At 48.8% G+C, this 13,414-nt stretch overlaps 1 protein-coding gene across 3 annotated transcripts in view; it reads right to left on the bottom strand.

Moving 5' to 3' along the window:
* LOC117233358 (AT-rich interactive domain-containing protein 2) overlaps positions 1-13,414 on the bottom strand; it is a 51,083-nt gene that overhangs the window by 16,354 nt on the left and 21,315 nt on the right. For all 3 annotated transcript variants that reach the window (XM_033493570.1, XM_033493569.1, XM_033493571.1), the window contains exons 3-4: positions 7,336-7,433; positions 2,562-2,713 (exon numbers count right to left, since the gene is read on the bottom strand). In XM_033493570.1, coding sequence (XP_033349461.1) covers positions 2,562-2,713; positions 7,336-7,433 — 250 coding nt within the window. The remainder of the gene's footprint in view (positions 1-2,561; positions 2,714-7,335; positions 7,434-13,414) is intronic.

Raw genomic sequence — 13,414 nt, 5'->3', positions numbered from 1 at the left:
TAGCCATATTAATTGTACGGCAACGTGCTTTAAATTACACGAGATACGCATAAGTGAACGCTGTACGCGTTATCTGCGCAATAACGACGATAAAACATCGACGCTGAAATACCTGCCGGTCTTTTCAACAAACAAATTATCAAACGTATGTTGAGAAAATTGTAAAATAATAAGCTGGAATACCAGTTTTCTCTATAGCGAAAAACTATAGCGGTCGCGATGGTATAAAAGTCAACGTGTTCGAGCCGATCTAAAGAGAAGTAGCGTGCGAGGAAACGCCAGGTTTGTTAGCGATCGGGTCAATCCGGAGTTTCAGCGAATTCAGTGGAAATCGTTGAAGCGACCGAAAGTGCTAAGTTACCGAACGTTCAGCACCCAACCGTTCCCAGTGCGGCGTATCGTTCGAAAAGTAGTGGAAAGAGAGGGAAGGAAAAGGAAAGAGCAACGAAGAAACGAGAAGAGAGGAAAGTGGGGTGGCGAGCAGTTCGGTACGAAGCTGTTAGTCGATCGTACGCATGCGCAGAAAATATAGACCCGCGTTCCGACAGTCGAAGCGCGGCCACGGAGGTGTATGCGCGATTCTATGTGTGTCATGATTATTGCCCATTAAATTATCTTGCACACGTTGTGCGCGTTCTACTCTCACTCCCTGGCACACCAAGTCCCATCGACGTAGTACATGTACACGTATACGTGTACGTGTATACATGCATATAATATACGTGTATAGGTCGTGGTGCACGTATATTTACGTATGTACGTCTGTATCGCGTAGACCGTAGACGTACGCATTCCAGCCAGACTGGCTCTCTATCTCTACATCCTCCTCTCGGTCGGCACAGCTCCGCAGAAACGCGTCAATAACCCGTTGCCGCCTCGACATGCTGCATGTAGTGCGCGTTTATAGCGCGAGCGCAGATATTCTCGCAACACACTTAACCGATGCTTTTTTACGAAACACGTTTCGGAGCTTTCACCTGTTTCCATAGCTCGGCTCGGCTCGGCTCGGCTCGGTTCGGCTCGATTCGACTCGACTCGATTCGACTCGGCCCGACTCGACTCGGTTCTCCGAAGCCCCTGCGCTCGCGTGTTCGCACGTCACAGACGAACTTGAGCCGCCTCGCCTCGAACCACCGCACCGATCCACCGCGTCGCGTTCTTCGACACTGCTACTCACTCACTCACTCACTCACACTCTCTCTCTATCTGCGTTTCACGCAACTTTTTTCAATTCCACTTCCTCTTTCCTCCTTGCACACAGAGCAACGTGTTATTTCGACCGAGATTAACGGCGAAACATAAATCGTCGTTAACGAATTAGCGAGGAGCGCGGAGGATAATGCGCGCGCTTGGAACTAATTGGGCCAGGATGCAATTACACACGGACGCATTTTTTCGCGCGGAGGGAAGTTTATAATCGAATACCGGAACGATCGGATATTCTGCGGATATTAGAAACGATCTAGCGAAATTCTACGTGCGAAGATGCGATTATGAAACGTACGCGGTCAGTAGGACGCAACAAGCCATACGTGTACGACGTTCGGCGAAGATCTTCGAAGAATCTCGTAGCTTTTCACATTGTTCGAAACGTTTCGTAGAATTGTAGCTAGTTGGACCGACCGAGTTTTCGGTTATCCTAGAGAAAGCTTCGAATAGCCTAGTGGTATCCAGTGGTAAACGCAAAACGAGAGATTAGAGCGAGACGATAGACACGAGTGTAGTTTAATCGTGTTCCTGTTTTGGGAATAAAACACCGGTAAGCGGTGCGTTTGAAACGTACCTATCGAGAATGTAACACTGTTAACGCATTGTTGTCTGGCGCAGCGGTGGTTTTTGCAAACCCGAACGGACCCGAACGTAGAACGAAAAAGTTCTGACAAACGGAAATTGCTAACGTAGCGAATCATTGAACCGTGGCACCTGACACGTATACATGTCCTTCGCACACACGCGCGATATCCATGTACCTGGCTGATGTATGCACGTTTCTAAATTCATGTATACGTGGATGACAGTGGGAAAGAGGGAGAAAAATAGAGGAACAATACACGGTGGAAAACGCATTCGAAAGTGGTTGGTGCGTGTGCACGTACATGTGAAATGCGGCGCGACGAGTAGAGGGTTGCGTAAGTTGGGAAAAACGGTTTATCAGGAACGATCGTAAATTCAGCGGTCGATTCGGCAAACGCTGCGGGCTTGGCGCGACAAAAATGCGATTGGAAAGCAGGACGGCGTGACGGTTCGAAAATTCGATACACCGTGGAACGCAGGATGGATATCGGATAGGAACGAGGAACGAGGAACGGAGGATCGCGTACAAAGGGTTGGTAGTTCTTTTCGAAGAGGCGCGATACGGTACACGTAGAACGTGTAACGCGCTCAACTCGACGCACCGATCGAGGTTACGGTAACGTAAGATCAATTGGCTGAGATTTTGCGTCGTTAACTCGTCACCGTTATCCCTACCAGTTGTTGGAATTGATTTCCGTAGCAGCGATTTAGTTATCGGATAGGGCCTCTAGGCACTTAACTTTAAGGCAATGGGATTTGATAGTTACCTGCGACATTGTGTTGATGATGATTATAAGTAAGAGGAACGGAGTGTAATGCCCTGGCAGACCACTTTCTGTGTCTAGAATCCTCGTCGTCGTCGTCAGCTTGTTGGCCATCCTCTCCTAGAAAGTGTACCTTCTCATACCTGTCCAGATACCTGAAATAACACACCAGTCTGTTACGTGCTACGATAATTCGCTAAATTATCCGATTATATTCTCGTAGCGAAATACGTTGTACCGAGAAACAAGTCGTTTCGTTTTCGACCACGACGACATTCTACGCCGCGCGGACAAGAAATAGTCGAAAATACCTTAAACTACCGTTCTTATCGCGTTTAGACCCCTTTTATTCGTCCATCGAATCGAGAGAGACGAAGAAATATCTAGCTTCTAGGCAATAGTCAACGATAAACAATCGTTTCTTCGTACCGACTTTACGAATACGAAAGACGGCCGCTGAACCTAACGGAATACAAACGTACGCGACGTTGGGCCGTCTGTTCTCTTCGAAGAATGCTAATGGGCGTTTCATTCTCATTCACGGTCGACTCCTTCGAGTTTCCATACAGATAGGTTCGTAAACCTATGTCGTCTAACTTTTGGCAAACTTTAGAAAAGCTAATCGCTCTTCGATCTTCGATCTTCGATCTCGACGGTCTTTCGATATGCCGCAGAAATCGATATTTCGAATCGTATTCTTTCGTAGGTATAAAGGAGCTTAGTTTTCCAGATATTGGTTGGTTACCGTGTTGGTTACCACCGCTCATCTTCCGTTTAAAAAGGAAGATCGGGCGAGCTTAAAGGCGTATGCGAGACTGTAACGAACGCGTTACATTCTCTATGGTCATTTACGATGGTCGCTTCGAGGCCTACTATTTTTACGATCGATTCGTTACCATTTTAGCCAAGAATAAACGCGTGATCGAGCTGCGTTTATTACGCGTACGTTTATTTTTTTTCTCCAAATATCTCGGAAGCTACGACACGTGGAAAAATCATCCGCTTCTTACTTTATCCAATGTACAATTTTTTCACAGGGAGGAAGACGGTACACGAAGCAGCAGTCGTAGCCGACTCGACGCACCGAGCGGACTAACCGCGACCAGCAACGAACGAAACGAAAACAGCGTCGCGCGTAAAGACAGCGGTCAGGAGTTAGCGCGACTGATAACGATAATAACGATAAAAAGGAAGAGAGGAGGGGAGGGGAGGAGAACAGAACAGAATAGAACAGAATAGAACAGAGTAGAGTAGAGTAGAGTAGACGTAGTCGTGGGTGGGCGAAAGAAAGTGGCGGGGGGTGGGTGCAATAGATCCATTCACGCACCGACGTGGAGTACGGAAGGTGCGGATCGTCCAAGCACCGAGCGCCAGAGCCTGATTGGCCGCTGCTCGGTGTAGACGCGGACCGAGCACGGACACTTTGACCAGCGGTTCGCTCTAGGCCCCCTGGTCCTTCCGTGCACCACTCGCCGTCTGTCGCGCAGATCGAGAATCGCCGGTAACGCACGACGGTAGAAGCGACGCGTTCGCCGGATTTCGCGTCGACCGACTACGAACCAACCAACTACGGTAGGTAGAATCTGGTTTATTCGGATCCATCGAATTCTACTCTACTTTCGTGCTCTCGTCTCGACCCCTTTTGTCTCTTTTCCTTTCCTCCGATCCTCCTTTGCCAATATTTACCTATTATCGCGCTCGCGTCGCGTTCGAGACGGATCGTCTCGTACGAACGTCCGACACCCGTGTCAAACTATACGTGAAAGCGTGACTGGAATATCCATATCGATATATTTTCGCGCAAGACGTAAGAAAATAAAGGTACCGGAGGAAAACGAATACGTCGGCCATCGCGACGTTACCGCCACGGAGATCCGTCGTAGTGGCTAGCGATACCAGAATTGATAGCGACACTTTCCAAGTTTGTAATTTCCTGGCTTCCGAAAGCCGCTTTAAAAGCAGCGTTTAAAAGAGCGTAAAGCTGGTCGTCGTTTTCCAAAGTATCTCGTCCGCTTACCGTTCACGATTACCTGTTACTTCGAACGAAAGGAAAAATTCAGAGTTTCGTACCACGTTCCATCGAACCGCGTAATTTCGCGTCGATCAAACGGACGAATACGCGGAAGGCTACGCGACACCTGTGAACGCGTTAACGCGATCGATCCGAACAAGTATCTTTTACGGTGGATACATTTACGAGGCGTAACGTAACGGTAGTAGGTAATAGGGTGGAAATAGGTAAATCGCGGAGGTCTTTAACGTTACGATAATTACGTACACGTTGAACGGCGGATGCGGGAATAAAGCGTTGGAATTTGTTCGAGTACAACTACGCGCGTTTAGACGCGGAAGGCGACGTTTTTCTCTCGTTCGATCCGACCAACGAAGCACTTTTACGCCGTTGGAATCGGTGCGATCGATGATTGCGAATAGACGTTAATAGACGTTAACAGGCGTTAGCGCGATAATTCTCGCGAGCGGTTCAATTTCTTCTCGTAAGCAGAATTTCGATCCCCGGAGTCCACTTCGTAACGAGAACTATCGCGACTATCGGAACGAAAGTACGTGCGCGATCGAAAGACAGATAAATAGGGTTACTTTTCAACGTTTCTCTAATTTTCGCTCCGAGACTTTGAAACGCGTTCGCGCTAAAATCGCGCAACGCACCGTGACATCGTTCCGTTGTTACCAAAAGCGAGTGCTTTTAACAACAAGCGATCTTGTATATCCACTTATGGTCGTTACACCGCCTCGATTGCAATTATCCACCTATGGTAGGTTTAAGATATCGAAGATCGATAGTCGTAGACGTTAACGTTCGTCGAGACGTACAAGTATAATCGTATCAACTCGGTATATCGTCGTATTCGTATTTCCAAACGTAGTTAAATTCTAGGTTCTCGGTTTACCGCGATTTTCCAGCCAGTAGATGCGAGCAAAACTAGCGGAGGAATATTCAAATACGTATGCCGTTCTGCGTAACACGCTACACGCTTCTCGCCACGTTTAACCGTAATCAAATATTTCTCGCGAAAGTAAAGTAGGAAATCGAATACGCGGATATATCGACGAATGTTGGGCGTGGATGTCGAAAGGACGCGACGTTTGCGAATACCAAATCGATGCAAGAGAGCCGTCGCGTTGCTCCGCGCACAGGCCGCCACTACTACCTGTAACGAGCTAAATACAGCCTATCGCGTATAAATTTGTTTCCGTTTCAGCCTACGCGGTTCTTTCTTTCATATTTTTATTCTACAGTTGGTATTACGTTTCATGGTTGTAGAGTAGTTGGAGCAAAAGTACGGCCGTGCAAGTCGCAGAGCGTTACTCGCGAACCGACTGCACCGGAGCAACGACGCCGGTAGTCTTCCTCTGGAATCTATTTCCTTCTGGCAATAGGACGATCTAGATGCGGTACCTTATAGACGTTTGGATAATTTCTCGATCCGCTCGATCCGTTACGAACCTAGACATTTGCGTCATAGATGGTTGGCGACGCGAGATCGACAACGAAAACGTCGTGCCGGAAAATCTATCGTCTATCGCTCGCGTGAAACTACAGGTTGGAAATCCCGCGATCGCGCGGCAAGTCAACCCTCGAGAGTCGTCGTCGTCGTGGTCGTCGTCGTGGTCGTCGAAAGAGCCGGCGAAGAAGAGACAGAATCGACCGGCGTCCTTGTTTGCAAGCGGCGCACGGTAACAAGGTTGCACAGAGAGAGCTTAATCGAGGGGAGAGAGAGAGGGGGAAGGGGGAGAGGGGAGAGAGAGAGAGAGAGAGGACACCGACTCAGGAACCACGTGGCTCTCGTCACAGCGAGGCCAGTATGAATGAACGAACGAACGTACGTACTATACGATACGGAAAATGCCGGCGGTGGTGGGGCGTAGGTAGCAGAGTGCCGATACGCGGCTGCCGACTAGTGCCGACCGCGCGGTAAAACATCGCCGCTCTCCTACTCTCGCAGACGCTCGCGGACTGCCAGACATAATGGAGCATCGCGTCTTGTCACGGCAGTCGTTCGCGTTTCGCTCACCCCGAATCAAATTCCTAGCGGACCCGCTTACTCGCCGCTTATTCGAACTCTATCTTTCGCGCCTACGTTTTGCCCGGCCCGTCGAAAACCGATCTCGAGAGAGTGGCGCGCGCGCGCGAAACCTTGTCTTTTCCTCGCCGATGACATATAATTCGTTTATTTACTCGTACGCTCGTACAGAACTTTACTCGCTCGTAAATGGATGAGAATCGAAGGTTATTCGCCGAGACGTACAGACGCGCGAATTAAGGTCGTGTTTATTCGCTTAGGAACACACGGATTATAGTTACGCTTGTCGCGTCACGAGCATAAAAGCGTTACTACCATAATTCGTCTATTTACTTGGAAATTCGCGGAACACGAGCCTCGTGTCGTACGTATTTACGTACGGTAAGACGGACTGGAACGTTTCTCGCGCCCAACTTCCCGTACAACGCACAGATCGCTCCGTTATTTCGTAAACTACGACGACGAAAGAACGTAGCGGCGAAGAAAAGCTCGATATTCCGCGCGATACGTAACGAGATAGAAATCGCAAGCGTCGAGGATAGTCGTTGTTCGATCTGATTCTCTCGGAAATTCCGAAACTTTGCTCGAAACGCGCTCGAATCCCAGAGATAGACGCGTTTATAAGAGGATACGCGTGTACTTGGCGATACACTTGCTTCTTACGCGCCATGTTCGAGCTCGGCGAGCTTCTAAAATAAAGCGATCGATGGTAGGAACGCGTTTCAGCCACTTACCTGAGGTAAATTTGTTTAAGGCCAACCCCGCTGTTCACGCAGCCGTTGGGTAGATGGAATTGTTCGCATAACGATGCCCACTCGTTTCTGGTATTCACCTGCAACACGAAACACCGGAGAAACGATTCAGTACGTCGTACCTACGTATCGTCCACGTTTGCGAACAAACGCGAAGGAACGATCAGCGTGTTTCGCTTCGTCGAAGCTTCGTCGAAGCTGCGTATATTCTCCGCGACCGAGAGACCGTCGTCGGTTTTCGATCGAGCGCTACGCGTTGAAGTAAGCGGTGAAATTTGCCTGTAAACATCTTCGTCTCCGAGAAAATCGAATTGAAACGTCGGTAAAAATTGCTTTCCACCGATTTGTTTTATCGTCTAAGCCAACACCGTCGGACGCGACTCCGTTCGATGGCAGGGAAAAACAGCGTTGTTCGCGCCAACGATCACCACGTAGAGCAAAAAGTATTCGCACTGCTCGGGAACACGGATCGGGGCGTTCCCCCGGGCCAATATCGCGACTCGCTTTATCTACGGGAAAGAAGGATCGGCGATATACTCGAGATTCGAGTTTATTTTCGAGGCCAACGAATCAAGGGTTCCGTTGGCGAAAACTCGACGGATCCTCTTTGCCGCAGCGAGCGCCAACGCGTTCTACCGAGCCTACGAAGCACACGATCCGCCAGTCGGCGTCGGGACGAATACGAACGGACGGAACACCAGCATGGATACGAGGATACGAGGGTGGGGATGGGTGGTACGCGTACGATTTCCGAGGAATTCCTCGTAGCGGCAGCCCCTGAAGATAAAACGCGACCCGGCGCGGTGCATAAATTTCTTGGGGCGCGCGTCGAAAAAATAATCGTCCGAACTCGCGATACACGGCGCTCCCGCCAACGCATACGCGGCGGCAACGAAACACGGACAGATGGCTGCGATCCTGAGAAACGAACTCGCAAGAAGTAGGAGGAAATCAGGGCGAGAGGAGCGGAATAAAGGAGAAAGGAGAAAGGTAAAAGATTGCGAACAGTGCGAATACTTTATGCGCTTGTGGAGGATCGGGATAACGGGGGAAGAAGATGAAAGGAAGAGATACGAGCCTGGTGTACGATAGGCACGGACGACGGGTTACCTCGTAAGGCTCTGTAAATTACGTATACGACGACAACGTCGATACGTAAGCGTACGGGCGGAAAACTTCAATCCTCGGAAACTTGCATCCACCATTACCCGTGCGGATAGATACATGGGTAAAATTCTACGTCTCTCCTTGATCATCGTCGAACGATCGTATCGGAAATATACGTTCGTAAGAACGTCGAATCACGTCGTTTGCGCGACACGAGTTAATTTCAAGGAAACCAGCGCCCTACTGCCCTATCGATATCGATATACGTAAAAGTATTTCTAGCGACCTACGCTTTGTCGCTTTGTCGCTTTGTCGCTTTATCCGCTTTATCCGCTTCGCGTGGCTCTTGCAGGCGCTTAAACTTCGCGGATAAAGTCGACGCATAGCGGGGTCGGTGCACGTACCTAGCGTCAATACGACGATCGTGGCGGTAATCGCGACGTCCCGATCATCTCTCTTTTTTCTCTTTTGGTTTGTCGCATCGTAGCGATTACCGGCGAGGGCAAAATAAGTTTTTCGCTGTTGCGCGCCGCGTTTTCCGCGAACGGAAGAACGGAAGAACGAAAGAACGGAAGAACGGAGCGGGGCAAGCGAGTAGCGAAATCGACGACGGACGGACATACTGGGTCAGTGCTCTCTGGATCCGCGCCCGTTTCTTCGCTATTCTCGTCGTCCCGACGTTCAACCTTACGAATCGAGAATGTGGCGCCCCACCGTGGACGACCTCGCGACATCGTCGGTCTCCCATCAAAACCGCTCGAACGCGGCACGCGTCGAGCGATAAATATCCGATCAGTCGACGAACGCGAAACGCTCGATCGAAAGAACTCGTGCACGCTGCGACCGACAGAACGCATCGCACCACCGAATCTCACGCGGATTTACCTTCTCTCGATCGTACATCCACGAATATCTTTTTCATACGTTTGATTCCGTTGTGGCGCAGCGTGCGTAGCTACTAGTCGTATATTTTGTTCCCGCGTAAAGATTCCTACTCCTGTCGACGAAAACTCGATCCGCTGCTCTCCACTCCAGCCTTTAACTACACGCGTCTTTAAAAACGCCTCTTTCAACGCGCTAGCTCGTAGACGTCCGGCTCGAGATAAACGTCGGGTGCAGCCGACGATATATTCTTCCGTCGACCGATTCCGTCTCTTCCAAGCATCCGGATTAACTAGAATCCGGACCTTCGAAATCTGGATCACGATTGTGAAAATTGCCGCCACATTTAACGCGTGAAAAGCCGAAATTAGTAGTACGGCGTTATATAAGCGGACCTTAAATTATTGTGCTAGCTCTGATGCGAAACCAGACGTTTCCGCAAAGTCTGCGCGCCAGAACCCGCAAATTCACGATTCATTTACACGATTAACCGACGTTGGCAATTCATCGTCTCACGACAAACACTCGATTACAACGTGTCGATCGCTCGCTAATCCCCGAAGGAGAAACGCGTTTATACTAGAAACAGTAGTACAGCGTGTATCTTGCGCGTTATAGCGACGTAAACATACGTTAAATCCCATTTTCGATATTTCCATACGAGACAGATGAATGGCGATGCATCGTTTTAAATTCGACGTGCGCGTCGCGTAGGAATAACTTTTTCGACGTTGTCGCTGTTTCGATAAATAGTTGTACCTGAATTGCCGAGATCAAATTTTTTCCAAAATCGCAACGAAAGCGTTCCATCCTCCGCGTGTACCGAGAATATATCGGCGTAGCAAACTGCGATTACCCGTTTTAACCGTACGTAGCCGTGATACGATACGAAGCGACCGAAACTGTTACGGATCGCTTTAGCACGGCAAGTAATAACGCGTGCACTAGCCGCGTTCCCGCGTATCTTCCAGAATCGTCGATCGTCGTGTAAACCAACGAAGAAAAAGGTTCCTGAAAAGATCCGGCGAGAAGATCGTAACTTCCGTGAGAATTCGCACCAACGTAGAATCGAAAATCGTCAAGGTCGAATATTTGATCGCGTTCCACGGGGAAACTATTCGCGTAATTATTTTCACGAATCTGACAAAATTCTAGAATATTCGTCGACGTAGAACGAACGTTCTACGCGGCAAACGTAATTCGAGACTCGCCAATTAATCGTCGATACTCGTAACGTTGAAACGCTAACGTTTCGTTCAGTCGGACTGAATCGTCCGCTATAAATTCCACCGAGCAACTCGTTTCTCTCATATGCAAAACAATTAGTCTTGACAGCAACGCCTCTGAGATCGAAGAGTTTTCCTTGTACGCGAAATCGTTGAACGCGCGTAAGAAAACGATAAGAACGTGAAAAAAGAATTGACAAGGAACTAAGAAAGAAAGAAAGAAAGAAAGAAAGAAAGAAAGAAAGAAAGAAAGAAAGAGATACAAAGATTTACATTAGTAAACACACGCAGACAAGGTTTTATGGTTTAACCGATGTTATCGGACATTCTACGAACGCAGACGTTAGGATACGCGAGATTTATCGGGATACCTCGCGCCTTACGGTTCTCTGTTCCCCCGATAAAGAACTACCTCAACTTCGATAACCTTTTATTAGCGGTTAACGCGTGCTATCTCTTATCTATCAGGGACAATTCGTATCGGAGCTGTCGTATTAGGTGGTGGTATATCGTTGGACCAAGACACGGCCAGACACTGTCCTTTCGTACGAACGTTAATCTCTCGCTCCGATCGTTAACTGCCGCTGTGCGATTAATACGTACGCCCAAGTGTACTCGGTATCGCGTCACACGCTATAATTAACCGCTTATATCGGCTAGTACGTAACGCACGGTGTAAGGCCAATAACACGATAAAACGAAAATAATTAGAATCAAAGTCTAAAACGAGTTACGCTCTTCCGCCTTATCTACGATACTTGCACGTTGAAAAATTACTCGGTTCCTTTCGTCGCGGAGAACCGGCCAACGATCGTAGAAAGATTCGCTGGAACCTCTAAGGCTAGCGTCTCGTTCGATCGAAGGGGAGAGAAGCAGGTAAGACAGGCGAGTCGCCTGGAAGAAGTAGTTACCAGTCTCGACAAAGAAGCTAACAGGAATCTGCTTCGAGCTGCAGCAACTTTTTGTTTGATCCAGAGAAACCGTATAGAAAGAGGGAGAGAAGGAAATCGCGACAAACTGTAAGCAGCTTTGGTAAGACAACCAACGCGAACTCGTCGCACGCCACTCGACGTTTAATTAAGAGAGATCCAGGAAAGAATAAGTGGAAACAAGGAATCGCGTAAGAACGAAATATGACTAACGATGCAATTAAACGTAGTATTACAGACAGTATCGAGAAACTGAAACGTTACAGCGGATAAAAGGCGCTGGAAACGACGACGAAAATTTCTGACGTTCACGATTGGCCGTTTCAACGAAATCATCGAAAAATCATTCGTCTCTTGCGAAATATACGGAGAAAGTCTAAAAGGAATAGCGTGTATAATTTATAACGACGTCGTATTATAAAAAAAAGTACAACGTACAATACGAAGCGATGAGAAACAAGGATGGTCGTGAAAGCTGCAACCACCTCATCGCCCTTTATTTCCTACGATTTCTTAATAATTCGTTGTTACCTGGCCACGCTAAATCGAGAATAACGAAGAATTCCCAAACAAGCTAGATTTCCGGTTTACGACTATTACGAATATTTTACAATCTGGAAATAAAATAAAACGGGTGGTTGGCTGACGGTATCGGCAACGAACATCGCTATCTATCACCGGCTTTTAACGACCAGTAAAATAAACACGTACCACTTACACGGTAGCATCTTACCACGTTTCGCTTACATACGCGCACTTTGTGCCACTAAAAGTGCTCTCGCGTCCAAAGATCGATATTCGATGCTCGCCGATCATATTCCTACCGCTCCGGTCGTCCAAGTAAAATCATAATACATAACCTATGCAACGCGTAACATCCATCATCAACGCTCCGTCATTCACGCTCGATACACCATTATCCTCTTTTGCCACCAGAAACGACGCACCGCGAGCGCCATCATCGTCGAGCGCGCCACGCGACGAAACCAACGATAACGCGAAACGTGCCATTCGCCCTGAATAGACCCCTGTGTAAGGTTGGCAGAAGCGCCATTATCACCGGCGGCTCGTCCTGCCACGAGCCTAAGAACGCAGAAACAGTGTGCGTGTGGCGGGGCGCAGAGAGACAGATACCGAGATAAATCGACGAATCGATATAGTAAACGTGTCTCAGACTCGAAAGAATTTCGCTAGAAGAAATATCGCTTGTAAAGTTGAAACTTACGATTTCGACTCTATCTCACGGTAGAGCCTTAACACCTGCGACAAATTGTGACATTTTGGCGCTTGCAATGCGCGAGTCCGTATCCCATGCTTCCAAAAAAAAAAAAATGCGCTTTTCTTATTTTCGCCAAGTTCTACGAGTGCCTTACAAACGACGCAGACGCGCACTACCGATTCGTCGAGAGCAGCAAGAAGCAAGAGCAGCGCGCGGGTCTAGAGCGTACGAAGAGGACGCTCGCCTGCCTATTATTACATCCCAGTCCAAGTATACATATACATAGGCGCGATTTACTGGCGCCGATTAGGTAGCATAGCAGCACCGGCACACGCGGATGCCCCCGTCTCGGCTGTAATCGTGCGACTTTGCTTGACCTTGACAGTATGAATTACACAGCGCATGCGCGGAGACGTTCTTCGAGAGCGTCGAACGCTATCCACGTGTTCGTTCGCCTCCGAGGGACTGCACGATGAAAGTGTCTTTGCCACCACGTGCTCGTTGGGGTAGGACATGGTCTCTCTCTTTCTCTCTCTCTCTCTCTCTCTCTGCCCCTCTCTCCCGCCCCCTCTCGCACACGCTCCCCTTCTCCCTAACGCCCCGGTGTCCATGCTGCACCGCACCGGCCCGCCAGCTACACTCTCTGGCCTATGGCTCCGCGCGCGCCGCCGTTTTCGCGCTCTATCGCTCGGCTTTTT

This window comes from Bombus vosnesenskii, unplaced genomic scaffold, assembly GCF_011952255.1.
Source record: "Bombus vosnesenskii isolate JDL3184/JDL3185 unplaced genomic scaffold, Bvos_JDL3184-5_v1.1 scf7180000013295, whole genome shotgun sequence".
NCBI classification, from domain to species: domain Eukaryota; kingdom Metazoa; phylum Arthropoda; class Insecta; order Hymenoptera; family Apidae; genus Bombus; species Bombus vosnesenskii.
Note: the sequence above shows the minus strand (reverse complement) of the source record. Positions and strands in the feature narration are given on the sequence as shown.